Raw genomic sequence first — 12,847 nt, forward strand, 5'->3', positions numbered from 1 at the left:
CTAATATATAGTCAAAATTTCTGCTAACAAATGTTAGAATGGAATAGCAATGAAATATAAGATAGAAGAGCAAGCCAGGAAATTGTTCTGCAAATTTGCCAAAGGTCTTTTCTGCAGTGTGCTGTGCAATGTAAAAGGAAGGCTAAGGTAATGGACCTTGTAAAAGGCAGAACTGTTGATGTATGTGCTTCTTGTGAAACCAGCAGCAGACCTGACTGACGTATTAATTTAGACAGCCCCAAGGATTTACAGACAGTGATTGAGAAATGTAACAAAAATGCTAAAAGGACATTCATCTGAGTTGCACTATGCATGTCTCATGTAGAGTTGAGTTACCTCCTGTTGGAGCAGTGGTTCCATATAGTATCTCTGTGAACATCTGACAGCAACCTATAGAATCAATGCTGTGACATGTTGCCCCTGTAATTGGTAGCTGTAATAAGCTATTAAATGTAATTATATTAGACATGTGGTAAGACACTATATATTGTAAACATTAGATGGCAGTTTTTAATGGTTTTTAGTCTCCTCAAAAATCAGTGCTTCTGTGGTTTACGTTAAGGCCTATAACTTAAATGTTACTGTGGAAATATGTTACAATTTTGTTCCAACTAGCATTGCTTTGAACAACTAAATATCTACAGTTTAGGTTAAGAGAAACAGGCAGGAGTAGGTGGTATTTTTTAAGTTCTGCATTTTATTTGGTTATTGACACGCACATTGTGTCTAATCTAAACAAATGAAAAGGACTGATAACACATCAAATTTGACCAGTGTGAAAAGATAATGATAAAAACAGGCATCTGTGAAATAAAAAGGCAATGTCAAGCAACCTATTCTTTCATGCCATTCCTGGCATGGTCCTATCGGCCCTATTCATTATCTTCCCCCGAGTGTTTTACGATGATCCCATCTTCCCATGACACTAGTCCTTCCTTTTTTACTTTCAGTTACTTTATTATAATTCTGACTTTGACAGCTCATCAGCTTTTCAACTAATATATTTTAATTATCTGAAACACCGACCTCATGGTACAATTATTAAAAAAAACCGACTTTCACAACACTTACCCTGTACACTTACAAGAGGGATGTATTGTAACCATTTAAAAGTTTTTGAAATTGTAAATGTGTTTATTATTTTATAAGTAAACATAGAATAAGTAGTGAATACAAGGAGTTTATGTGTAAGTTAAAAAGTGAATATACTGTTGTGTAGACTGGAGACTATTTTTAAGCCCATACCCTGTGTATCAGTGGATAGTGGATATTTTTTTTATCCACAGATAAGGCAGTCAAAATCCTTCTTATGGTTGTCTTCTATGCCACGGTCAGCCAGCTCCTGAATAAAGGTGTTTATTATCTGTTGTTTTTGATCATACTTCGTTTTCTTGCAGTCTTGGTCCTTTGGAAAATATGTGCTATTAACTCCAGAAACATGCAATGTAGATTCTGTGGGGAAAAGTATTCAGCATATTCGTTAAAGTAATTGTGAGGAGAAAATAAAATAAAGGGGAAAGGTTAAATTTAAGGATAGTATTTAATCTTTAGTGTTTACCAAAACAGATGTGTAGCAGAGCAGTATACCTCAGAGAGAATATACTATGGTAAATGATAACACTGACAGTCTCTCTAATGTTGTGATCTGACTTTATTAGCAGGGAAGTTTTCTAAAGTGAAAGTACCTTTAGCATGGAATGTATCTACAGATTAAGATTATAGTTGATCTCATATATTATATAAGAGTAATAGTCCTTCTTCCAGGGATAGAAAAATCTAGGCACTACAGTCTAAAGGCTATAGTGAAGAAGAACAGTCAAAGTCAATAAATTTTCCTAAAATTCCTAAATTTTCCTCTGGGAGTAAACCTTTTTCAGAATGCCTCATATGCTTTTTTTTTTAAAACATGAATTAAAGTAATACATTTAATGCAGTACATATGCAGTATGTGCTACACAGTGATACAATTGTTGAATACATTTATATATTAAAATATTGAAAAACTCACTGTTACAGACAGCCAGTGTATTTCCACCAATGTACTGAGTGCTCCACGTGTTTTTGTTGTGTTTTCCACACGTTTCATACAATCGACTTCTCCTCAAGAATGCAAAATCAAACTCCTTAAAAAAAGACAAAGCCAGTTAGTTGGCCAGAAAGTTGGCTATATTTTCTCGTTGCTGAAAACAGCTTTGAAAGTCATCTGTAAAGCATGCTTTTTAACATAACCCAACAATATAATAATTCAAGTTAATGGGGACTCCCCTCCACCACCACCAAGGTGCAGCCCCACCTGGATGATGCGACAGCAGCCATAGTGCACCAGAACGCTCACCACACATCAGCTATCAGTGGGGAGAAGAACAGAGTGGTGAAGCCAATTTATAGATGGGGATTATTAGGAGGCCATGATTGGTAAGGGCCACTGGGAAATTTGGCCAGGACACTGAGGTTACACCTCTACTCTTTACGACAAACACCCTGGGATTTTTAATGACCACAGAGAGTCAGGAGCTCAGTTTTTTGTCTCATCCGAAGGACAGTGCCTTTTTACAGTAAAGTGTCTCCGTCACTATACTGGAGCATTAAGACCCACATGGACTGCAGGGTGAGCAACCCCCTGCTGGCCCCACTAACACCAAATGCAGCAGCAACCTTAGTTTTTCCCAGGAGTTCTCCCATTCAGGTACTGACCAGGGTCACACCTGCTGAGCTGCTGTGGTTTGCCAGTTGTGAGTGGAAGGGTGATATGGCTGCTGGCATACAATACAATATAGCATCGTATGCTATGCTGCTCTTTTGATTACGAAAGGGGCAATCACGAGTTATTGTCAGCAGTGTCATGACTAGGATAAACTATTTTGTGAAGCTGCTGCTGAGCAAATTTGTATAAGCAGAAAAGAGCAGAACAGTCGAGAAAATATTGAATTGCTCTGTAATATGTCAACACAGTATTCAGTCCATTAATAGGGTAATAATTAAATGATCAAAATAACAAATTATGGGAAAAAATAAGATGGAACATTAATTTCCATTTAATATTATTGTCCTTGTAACTGGGATTTTAGTGTCATAAATATTCAAACTTTTATTAAGCCTCTCTGAAAAGTACTTAATTGCCTGTCTGCACTTGTTTCTGTTTACGTATGTACTGTACATATACTGTATAATGGTAATTGAACACGATGCAGTTATTTATGGTATTGGTACTCCAGAATTTAGGGTCTTAATTTGCTGGTGGACTCACTTTACAACTTCAACATTTGTTGAATAATTGCAATAATGGAACTACAAATAGGAACTACAACATCACAATATATTTTGATACTCTGAAGTTTTTTTTATAAAGGCTATTACTTAAAATAGTCAAGATATTAGTTCTAATAAAAACTACAGAATTATATAGAAACAGGAGAGTAGAGATAAGGGATGAATGTTCAGATTGGGGTGTTGTAATAAGTGAAGTAGCACAAGGATCTGTATTAGGACACTGCTCATTACAATTTACTGTATACTGTGAATTGGAAAAATAAATTCTGGCAAACTAATTATATTTGCAGATGATACCAAATTTTGAGGATTAGCGTACACTTCTGAAGCAGCAAAGTTATGAACAGACACCAGTCTGGTAACATTTAACATAGATAATTGCAAAGTGCCAAATGCAGGTATCAACAACATAAAAAAAACAGAAGATGGAAACACTATTACATTGACACACTATTGTACTCCTCTAGACAATGTGTGGAAGCAATAAATAAAAAATAAAAAAGCAACCACAATTTTGGAATATATAGCTAAAAGTATAGAATTTAAATCAAAGGATGTTATATCTATCTTGTACGATGTTTCATGTGTACAAATTTGGTCACCATATTAAAATTAAACAATATAGCTTCTTTAGAATTAGTCCCACAAAAACAGACACCATAGTAGGCACATTTTGGGGTCAAAGAAATGCCCTACACTGACAGGCTAAAAGAGAAGAATACAAGGGGATCTGATTCAAGAATCCAGAGTTCCTAAAGGTTTTGAATAAGTCAGTCCTGTAGACTTCTTCAGAATCAACAGTGAAACACAAACCAGGGGACACAAGTAGAAATTATGGGTAAGTGCATTTAAAACTCAAAACGAGACACTTTTTCGCACTAAGGATTGTGGGTGTCTTGTTAAAGCTGATAAACTCGCGTGTTGAAAGAAAAGGGGTGGATGTGATCCTCAAATCAATTTGATACTAACAACCCAAGGAGCTAGATGGGCCAATTGACCTCTCATTTTTAGCCTTTTTTATTTTGTTGAGGCTGCACTTACTTCCAAAGAGTCATTTACAGTATGACTCATATACCTGATGGAATACGTACACTCATCTGAACAAAAGCTTTTTCTTATAACAAGGATGAAGCTTCTAATGCCTTCTGCTTTCGCTGATTGAATATTATAGATACAAGTAATACGTTTATTCCATGCTGAAAAGAGAAGAAAGAAAACGCAACGTTTCGGCCGTGGAGCCTTCTTCAGGTGTGAGAAAGACAAGGCAGTAAGCAAAGGTAATGTAGCAGGAGAACAAAAGCTGGGAGAGGGGAGGTGCGGGAGGCGGGGCCAAGGGACAGACAGTGGCCAATCAGGTAGTGTGAAATCAGGATAGGTGAAGAGAGGTGTGAAATGAAACCAGCAATGAATACAGAGAATTTAGAAGAAAATTAGTCTGTCGTTGAGAGAAGGGGAAACGTGTGATCCTAGCTGCAGGATAATTTTAGTTTCTGTAGACTTTCTGATGTTGGAGTTAGGAAAACCAGCTTTGAGAACACAGACGGAGAGATTAGTGTGATCATGGCCATCAGAGGTGAAATGAGAAACAATAGGTTTGAAGAAATCTTCAATCTTCACAGCCCTCACATGTTCTCTGAAGCAGTCTCCGAGTCTCCTTCCTGTTGTCCCAATGTAGATGGCTGGGCATGTACTGGAAGAGATACAGTAAATAAGGTTGCTGGAAGTACAAGTTGTCATCTGAGTGATCCAGAATTGTCCTGAGTGGCCTTGAATGAGGGGAGTGGTGGCACTGTGGCTAAGGATCTGCACCTGTGGCTGGAAGGTTGCCGGTTCAAATCCTGTGGCTGGCAGAGGAATCCTATTCCATTGGGCCCCTGAGCAAGGCCCTTAACCCCAACTGCTCCAGGGGCGCTGTATAAATGGCTGACCCTACGCTCTGACCCCAAGCTTCTCTCTCCCTGCCTGTGTGTCTCATGGAGAGTAAGCTGGTGTATGTGAAAAGACAAATTCCTAATTCAAGAAATTGTACAGTATATGGCTAATAAAGTGGTCTTATCTTATAAGTGTGGTGTTAGATATGTATTTGCAGGTAGTACAGCAAGCTCTGTTGCAAGGGAAAGTGCTGGTGTGGATGGTTGCTGAGGGTGGTCAAGGGAGCTGTGAACAAGAAGGTTGCGCAGATTAGGTGGTCGGCGATATGAGATGATGGGGTGGTCAGAAAAGAGGGCTCCAATGGAGGGATCATCCAGTAGGATGGAAAAGTCCTGGGGATAGAAAGTGTGTTGGGGTGGTAGGGAAGCACTATAATAATAGTTGTATAATATACCTGTTGTTTCTCACTTCACCTCTGATGGCCATGATCACACTAATCTCTCCGTCTGTGTTCTCAAAGATGGTTTTCCTAACTCCCACATCAGAAGGACTACAGAAACTAAAATTATCCTGCAGCTAGGATCACACCTTTCCCCTTCTCTCAACAGACTCATTTTCTTCTAAATCCTCTCTATTCATTGCTGGTTTCATTTCACACCTCTCTTCACCTATCCTGACTCCTCACTACCTGATTGGCACTCTGTCTGTCCCCTGGTCCCACCTCCCGCACCTCCTCTCTCCCAGCTTTTGTTCTCCTGCTACATTACCTTTGCTTACTGCCTTGTCTTTCTCACACCTGAAGAAGGCTCCACGGCCGAAACGTTTTGTTTTCTTTCTTCTCTTTTCATCATGGAATAAACTTATTACTTGTATCTATAATATTCAGTCAGCGAAAGCAGAAGGCATTAGAAGCTTCATCCTTGTTATAAGAAAAAGCTTTTGTTCAGGTGAGTGTACGTATTCCATCAGGTATATGAGTCATACTGTAAATGACTCTTTGGAAGTAAGTGCAGCCTCAACAAAATAAAAAAGGCTAACAATGAGAGGTCAATTGGCCCATCTAGCTCCTTGGGTTGTTAGTATCAAATTGATTTGAGGATCACATCCACCCCTTTTCTTTCAACACGCAAGTTTATCAGCTTTAACAAGACACCCACAATCTTTAGTGCGAAAAAGTGTCTCATTTTGAGTTTTAAATGCACTTACCCATAATTTCTACTTGTGTCCCCTGGTTTGTGTTTCACTGTTGATTCTGAAGAAGTCTACAGGATTGACTTATTCAAAACCTTTAGGAACTCTGGATTCTTGAATCAGATCCCCTTGTATCCTTCTCTTTTAGCCTGTCAGTGTAGGGCATTTCTTTGACCCCAAAATGTGCCTACTATGGTGTCTGTTTTTGTGGGACTAATTCTAAAGAAGCTATATTGTTTAATTTTAATATGGTGACCAAATTTGTACACATGAAACATCGTACAAGATAGATATAACATTCTTTGATTTAAAGTCTATACTTTTAGCTATATATTCCAAAATTGTGGTTGCTTTTTTATTTTTTATTTATTGCTTCCACACATTGTCTAGAGGAGTACAATAGTGTGTCAATGTAATAGTGTTTCCATCTTCTGTTTTTTTATGTTGTTGATTCCTGCATTTGGCACTTTGCAATTATCTATGTTAAATGTTACCAGACTGGTGTCTGTTCATAACTTTGCTGCTTCCGAAGTGTATGCTAATCCTCAAAATTCGGTATCATCTGCAAATATAATTAGTTTACTCTGCCAGAATTTATTTTTCCAATTCACAGTATACAGTAAATTGTAATGAGCAGCGTCCTAATACAGATCCTTGTGCTACTTCACTTATTACAACACCCCAATCTGAGCATTCATCCCTTATCTCTACTCTCCTGTTTCTATATAATTCTGTAGTTTTTATTAGAACTAATATCTTGACTATTTTAAGTAATAGCCTTTATAAAAAAACTTCAGAGTATCAAAATAGATTATGATGTTGTAGTTCCCATTTGTAGTTCCATTATTGCAATTATTCAACAAATGTTGAAGTTATCCCACTCCTCCTCTCTCCCAGCTTTTGTTCTCCTTGCAGTAAAGTTCTCCATGCAGTATGCTACTTTACCTTTGCTTACTGCCCTGTCTTTCTCACACCTGAAGAAGGCTCCACAGCTGAAATGTTGTGTTTTCTTTCTTCTCTTTTCAGTATGGAATAAACCTATAACTTATTATTATAGATGCCCAAAAGAAGGCATCTGAAGAATACTGATTACAAAGCATAATTACAGGTATTTGGTATAATAAATATAGCTTGGAGGGAATCTCTACCCTAAAGAGATTATTTAGTCTGTCTGTCTTTTCAAACATATCAAAATGATGTTTAAAAGACTGGCCTCAACATATAAACAGAAATAAAGGCCTTGTTTTCTTTAATAAAATGGTATGCTTCTTGTGCAGTTTTAATTTATTCCTCATTTTAATGGGAGACAAAGACAATAAATGCTCTACAAAAATAAAGCATAGGCTCTTTGGTAAATTGAGACCTTGGCTCTTATTTTCCTATGGGCACACTGCCCACTGCATGTGAAATGCCAGATTATCTTTTACCCTGAACACTTGTTCATCCTTTAGTGTCATTGACAGTATTAGTACATGTAGGCTGGAATATGATGTCATAAAGGTTTAATTAGGTGGTAGTGATCAGCAGAAGCATTTTCTAGCTTTCTGAGTTCTTTGTAAGCTTTCGGGTGCAGTAAAAAGATTTCAATATCACAAGATTTCTTGTGACACAAATGGCAAAACAAAATGTGGTTTTTAGATATTTGTACTATCTGTATGTGAAGGTGTTAGAACTTTTTCTGTTAGAGAAAAAAAATAGCTGATATTTTTTGTATACTCCAAACACGCTTGGGAGGTTGCTGAATGAACCCAGCAAAGATGCTTATTCAGAGTATGGGCCCTGTAGTTCAGATGTCACAGGTCCACATCTGACTTTCATAAAGTAAGTGTCTGAAGGTCACAGTTCATTTGAAGCTACATTAATTTAAATTGAATTTGCTAACATTGACACAGTGTGCATGTTTGTTTTTCTGCAAACCTGGCTTAGTCCTTTTTTAAATCGATAGCTGGTGACACTCCAGGAATGGGGTTTCAAAAGCAGTCTGTTACTTAATGCTGGTCCCCTGGCTGTTTCCTGTTGCAATGTGGTTACCTGGTTGCACATGGGTTTGCAGAAGCGTGTCTCATTGAAAGTGACACACACCAGGCCTCCATCACTGGGGGGCAGTGGGGCTGGGCATTCTTTTGGAACAACATCCTCACAACCTAAGTCCAAAAATATAGAAATACTCTTTAGATTATAAAATATTCTTTTACATGCAATATTTACAGTCATTTTAATGGCATTCAGTGCCTTGTAATTTATATGTATTTCGGGACTCCTCCTGTTAAAATATCTTGATCGATCATTTAAAATTCCTATGTTGCCAAGATGGTATTTGGATGAGAAAAAATGGGAGGGGTGTGCAAAGTCCATCATGAAGACAGGACTTGCTAGAGCTGAGCCCAGCATCCAACCACCAATCTACTATGCCACCCTCATTGTCACTTTGGTCTGTAGAAATCTGCAGTCCTTTGTATTTTATAGACCTTTTCTGTCAGTGACATAAGATCAAGCTATTCTTGCAGCAAATGTATGGCACAATTAAGCATTTCACAGCTCCTGTTCAATCAAAAACCAGGACAAACCTGCAGATCCCCAAAAGATAGCAGCTTTGTGCTTTATGTTGTAAATCTACTGTAGCATGCTACAGCATAATGTGGAAATGGCTTTAAGGACAGCTTAATACTTTCTTCAAAGAAAAATGGTGTACTGTATAGTTGATACATGTCATGTTATATACAAGTATTACAGTATAGTATATGTGAACTGCAAATAGATTTTAAAAATTAGTTACTGTAAATGATGCTATGAAATTATTTAAATTATGCTATGTTCTGTGGCGTCTGGTTTAAATAGACATGTAAAACTCTGTTTTTTGTTTAAAAGGGAAATGTTCAGGTTTAGTCTATTCTGAGAAAGAATATGTGCTAAAGAAGCTAAACCCTGTTGAGGCTGGAAGGCTCTGATAGTAGGGCCATTCTTGACTGTACTTAGAGATTTACTTTTCCATTTCAGAGGTCTATTTTTAATAGAAAAGATGGTTCAGTATTTTTGGAATTCTTCACAGGTTATTAATAAGGTTTTTTTGCCTTAATGTCTCCTGTAACCTATGATAAACCACCACTGGGTTCAGTTAATTTTTGTTTTCTTTATCCCAGTTTTGTCTTCAGTGTGGCTAAGCATTTCCTACTGTTTTCGTTCAGAACTGAAGACCTGCCTCATTATTTTCACTATTACCAGCTCAACTCACCACCTCACTCAGTGCAATCATGGGTATGTTCTACATGATGTGACCAGCAAAGCCACATTATAGTAGCTTTCAGGACTCTAGATCAAGGATAATACAAAGCACTGATGGCAAATTTCATGTGCCTCCTAATGTTTGTGTGACTTACAGAGGGAATAAAACAAGCAGGTTTGCTTTTAACATAACAAAATCAATCTATCTCCTGTCTTGCAAACAGAACTGAAATTCATCAGGTTTTAGAACAAGAAAAAGCAAAAGGCAGTTTTTGGAGTGGAGGAAAAGGTTTGCAAACATGTACAAGTATTTTGACTGTGCCTTACGTTGTCTTTGTTTCTTGTTGAGTAAATCCATAGCTGTTTGCAGGGAATCCAAAACAGATGTAACCTGCTCTTCATTCCAGTTGTCAATGACCTTTCCTACACATTCTGCCAACTTCTATGAGAAGAGAAGAAAATCTGCTTTAACTTGTTATTCATTATAAGTAACACATTATCTTACAGTACATGAAAAGTACTTTGTTAAAAACACAGGTGGCAAATACTCATATTATGAGTACTGTATGTCTCAATAATTATAATGAAGATGTTAAATAAATCAGTATAATACTAAGAATCATTTTGTACAAGCCTGCATATTCAATAAAATCCAGTGTAAACTCTCAGAATGGCAGAATGGCAATAGTGATACTCTGAATTGAAATGTAGTTCTCAGTACTTTGAAAAGTATCCCAGTATAAAACAAGGTGCCTGGAAAGTAAATTGGTATTCAAGTAAGGACTGATAATTTTATCTTTACATTCAGACATTTCCAACAAGCTTGGAATTGTTTCACACTTGTAACAGATGGTTTGGGCTGTCATATTCTCCAGGTCCAAGTCAGTGTGATTTTGTTCCTGCTGTGATTGGTTAAATACAAATTGTTCTTTAACTGCCCACTATTAAACAGCTTTAAAGTGTTGTTGAAATCCCATCGACTGATGCGCAGAGAGGTACAGTATGTGAAGTTAGGAGTATATATGGAGTTGGTAGGAGGGACAGCTTGTTCTGTGAGACACTGTTAAGATTGCACCAGTGGCATCCTGTGAGGCACTGTGGGATTGCGCCTATAAGATGGTGTGCAACTGTGCCAAGGTGGTTCTGACATGGCACCCATAAAGAGAAGGCTACAATCATTCTCATGTGGCTAATTAACTTGTAGTTTAAACATGAAGGAGCAACCTGCAGCCAAGGTTAATAGAGTAGTGTTTTCGTAGCTTTATTCTGAACATTTACAGTAAATGAATTGCCAAAAAGAACAAGCAAACAGGCAGTGGTAGAAAGCGACCAATTGATTGCAGTACCTGTAGCTCTGCATGGACGATTTTAGGCTCAGTGGAATAGGATGAACAGTTCTTTATATCAGAGGCAAGGGATGAGGTGAAAACTACAATTCAAGCACAGGTTACATATCTTATTCCAGACTTCAAACATCAAATTGCCCCCTTTAGGCAACTACATAAATGCAGAATTAGTGTTATAAAAGAACTTTGCATAAAACAATCATGATACATCTCACTGATACAAGTTTTTTAAAGTATTTATTTTATTTTTTAGTGGTACTCAACAAATTCTGCAATAATTTAAATCAACATATTATTGAAAAATTCTTTGTAAGCATTTTGGATTAAAACATTTTTTAAATATCTTCTTGAAATACTCTCCAATATTATTGTGACACTCAGCAGATATATAAGTATATTATGTAACTTTAATTTAATCAAAATTGTTAATAAAAAAAAGCTTTAACAGTAGTTGTCAGTGTATTTTCATTTTTGATACGTAATCTGGATTCACTGGAGTAATCACATTCAAAAGAGCTGTTTTCTCCACAAATCCATCTTGATGTGTACTACCTTCTGTTTGAAGTACATCCAAAACAATGTTTATTCTAGACCAATAGACCATAGACCAATAAATTGAACTTTGGTAGATCAGACCAGTTTATTTTTCAAGATAGGATCTGATTGAAAGTTTAAAGTTAATTTGTATATGTTTCATGTGAAAAGGGCATAAAAACAACTCAGCTTAATCTTTAATGAATACCTGGAGCCACATATCATCATAGTGGTCCATTATTTTATTTTAACTATTACTACAATTTTTATTTTTGAGAGCAACAAAAAATAAAGTACTCACCTTTTGATAAAAAGCAGAAAACCAACAAACAACTGAAGTTAATTAATCCCATGATATCCCTTATTGTCAGTAACAGCTTGTGGAGATATGCAAGATGTAGCACTGATATGTTTTGAGTGTTTTAAAGTTCCCCTTTCAGAGAATTTAAAGTTCTTTCCCTGAACTATGTAAGGAAATGCGACGTGCAGCCAAAAATTATTGTGTAAGAACAGACTGGATATGACACAAATGCTTAATGAGTCAGTGTACATAGTGTTGCAATACTTCTACCAGCAATTCTGAATAGTTTGGTTGGAATCTTAAATTCAAATATAAACATTTTAACTTACAATCATTTAGAGAAGAGAAATTTATGGATTTGATTAGTTAAGAAGTTCTACATAAATTGTAAACCTCCAGAAAATATGCAAGTGCTTTGAAGACCTGATATTTTGTCCAGTGTAACATTCTTTCTTTACAATGCATACAACTAATAAACAGATTTTATTAATGTGTGTGAATAATACCCTAACACTGAATTACTTTTACATTTTCTTCTCCATTAGTTCAAAGCATTAGCATATGGTCTATAAAGCAGTCTGTTTTAATGCTAAGAATAAAAATTTTCTTTGGTACAAACAGGCATATGAAAGATAGCCTCAGAAATTGTGTTCTAAGGTGAAATTTACAGGCAAGGTTTTAACACCAGCATTCATATATAAAATTGAGTAAAACCGGTGTGTACACTTTGTTTTCTGTCCATTTGAAAACATAGAAGCTCTCATTGAAATTTGATGACACTTGGGTTCTCTTATAGTGCTTTTTATAATGGGTTTCAGTTGAACTGTGGGGTGAATTGAACTGGAAGAGCACAAATCTTGAAGAAATACTGTTCTTCTGCTTCACATACACTTAATTAACACCCGAGTTCAGCATTTGTAACTCTGAAATTGTAGGTGTACATATTTAGTAAGTGCAGGCTGTTTTCTTGTCAGAACATATTCTGGAAACAGTGATGAATGACATTCTAAAACGAGCTTCGCATTTTCCCTCTGAAATTAATTGTGCCTTTCTGTTTTTTTTTTCTTTCTGCTATTGAATTTGCCTGACAGGCGTATAGAGATTTCATGTA

At 36.6% G+C, this 12,847-nt stretch overlaps 1 protein-coding gene across 1 annotated transcript; it reads right to left on the reverse strand.

Moving 5' to 3' along the window:
- Positions 1 to 670: 670 nt before the first annotated feature.
- LOC148835074 (uncharacterized) lies at positions 671 to 11,868 on the reverse strand. The gene is made up of 6 exons (XM_088916748.1): positions 11,737 to 11,868; positions 10,902 to 10,984; positions 9,883 to 9,997; positions 8,365 to 8,477; positions 2,009 to 2,123; positions 671 to 1,452 (listed from the first exon to the last, which is right to left on the reverse strand). The coding sequence occupies exons 1-6, from the start codon at positions 11,786 to 11,788 to the stop codon at positions 1,277 to 1,279; spliced, it is 654 nt and encodes a 217-aa protein (XP_088772874.1). The 5' UTR covers positions 11,789 to 11,868; the 3' UTR covers positions 671 to 1,276.
- Between the last annotated feature and the right edge of the window lie 979 nt (positions 11,869 to 12,847).

The sequence above is a fragment of the Atractosteus spatula genome, chromosome 5 (assembly GCF_055471065.1).
Source record: "Atractosteus spatula isolate fAtrSpa1 chromosome 5, fAtrSpa1.hap1, whole genome shotgun sequence".
Lineage (NCBI taxonomy): Eukaryota > Metazoa > Chordata > Actinopteri > Semionotiformes > Lepisosteidae > Atractosteus > Atractosteus spatula.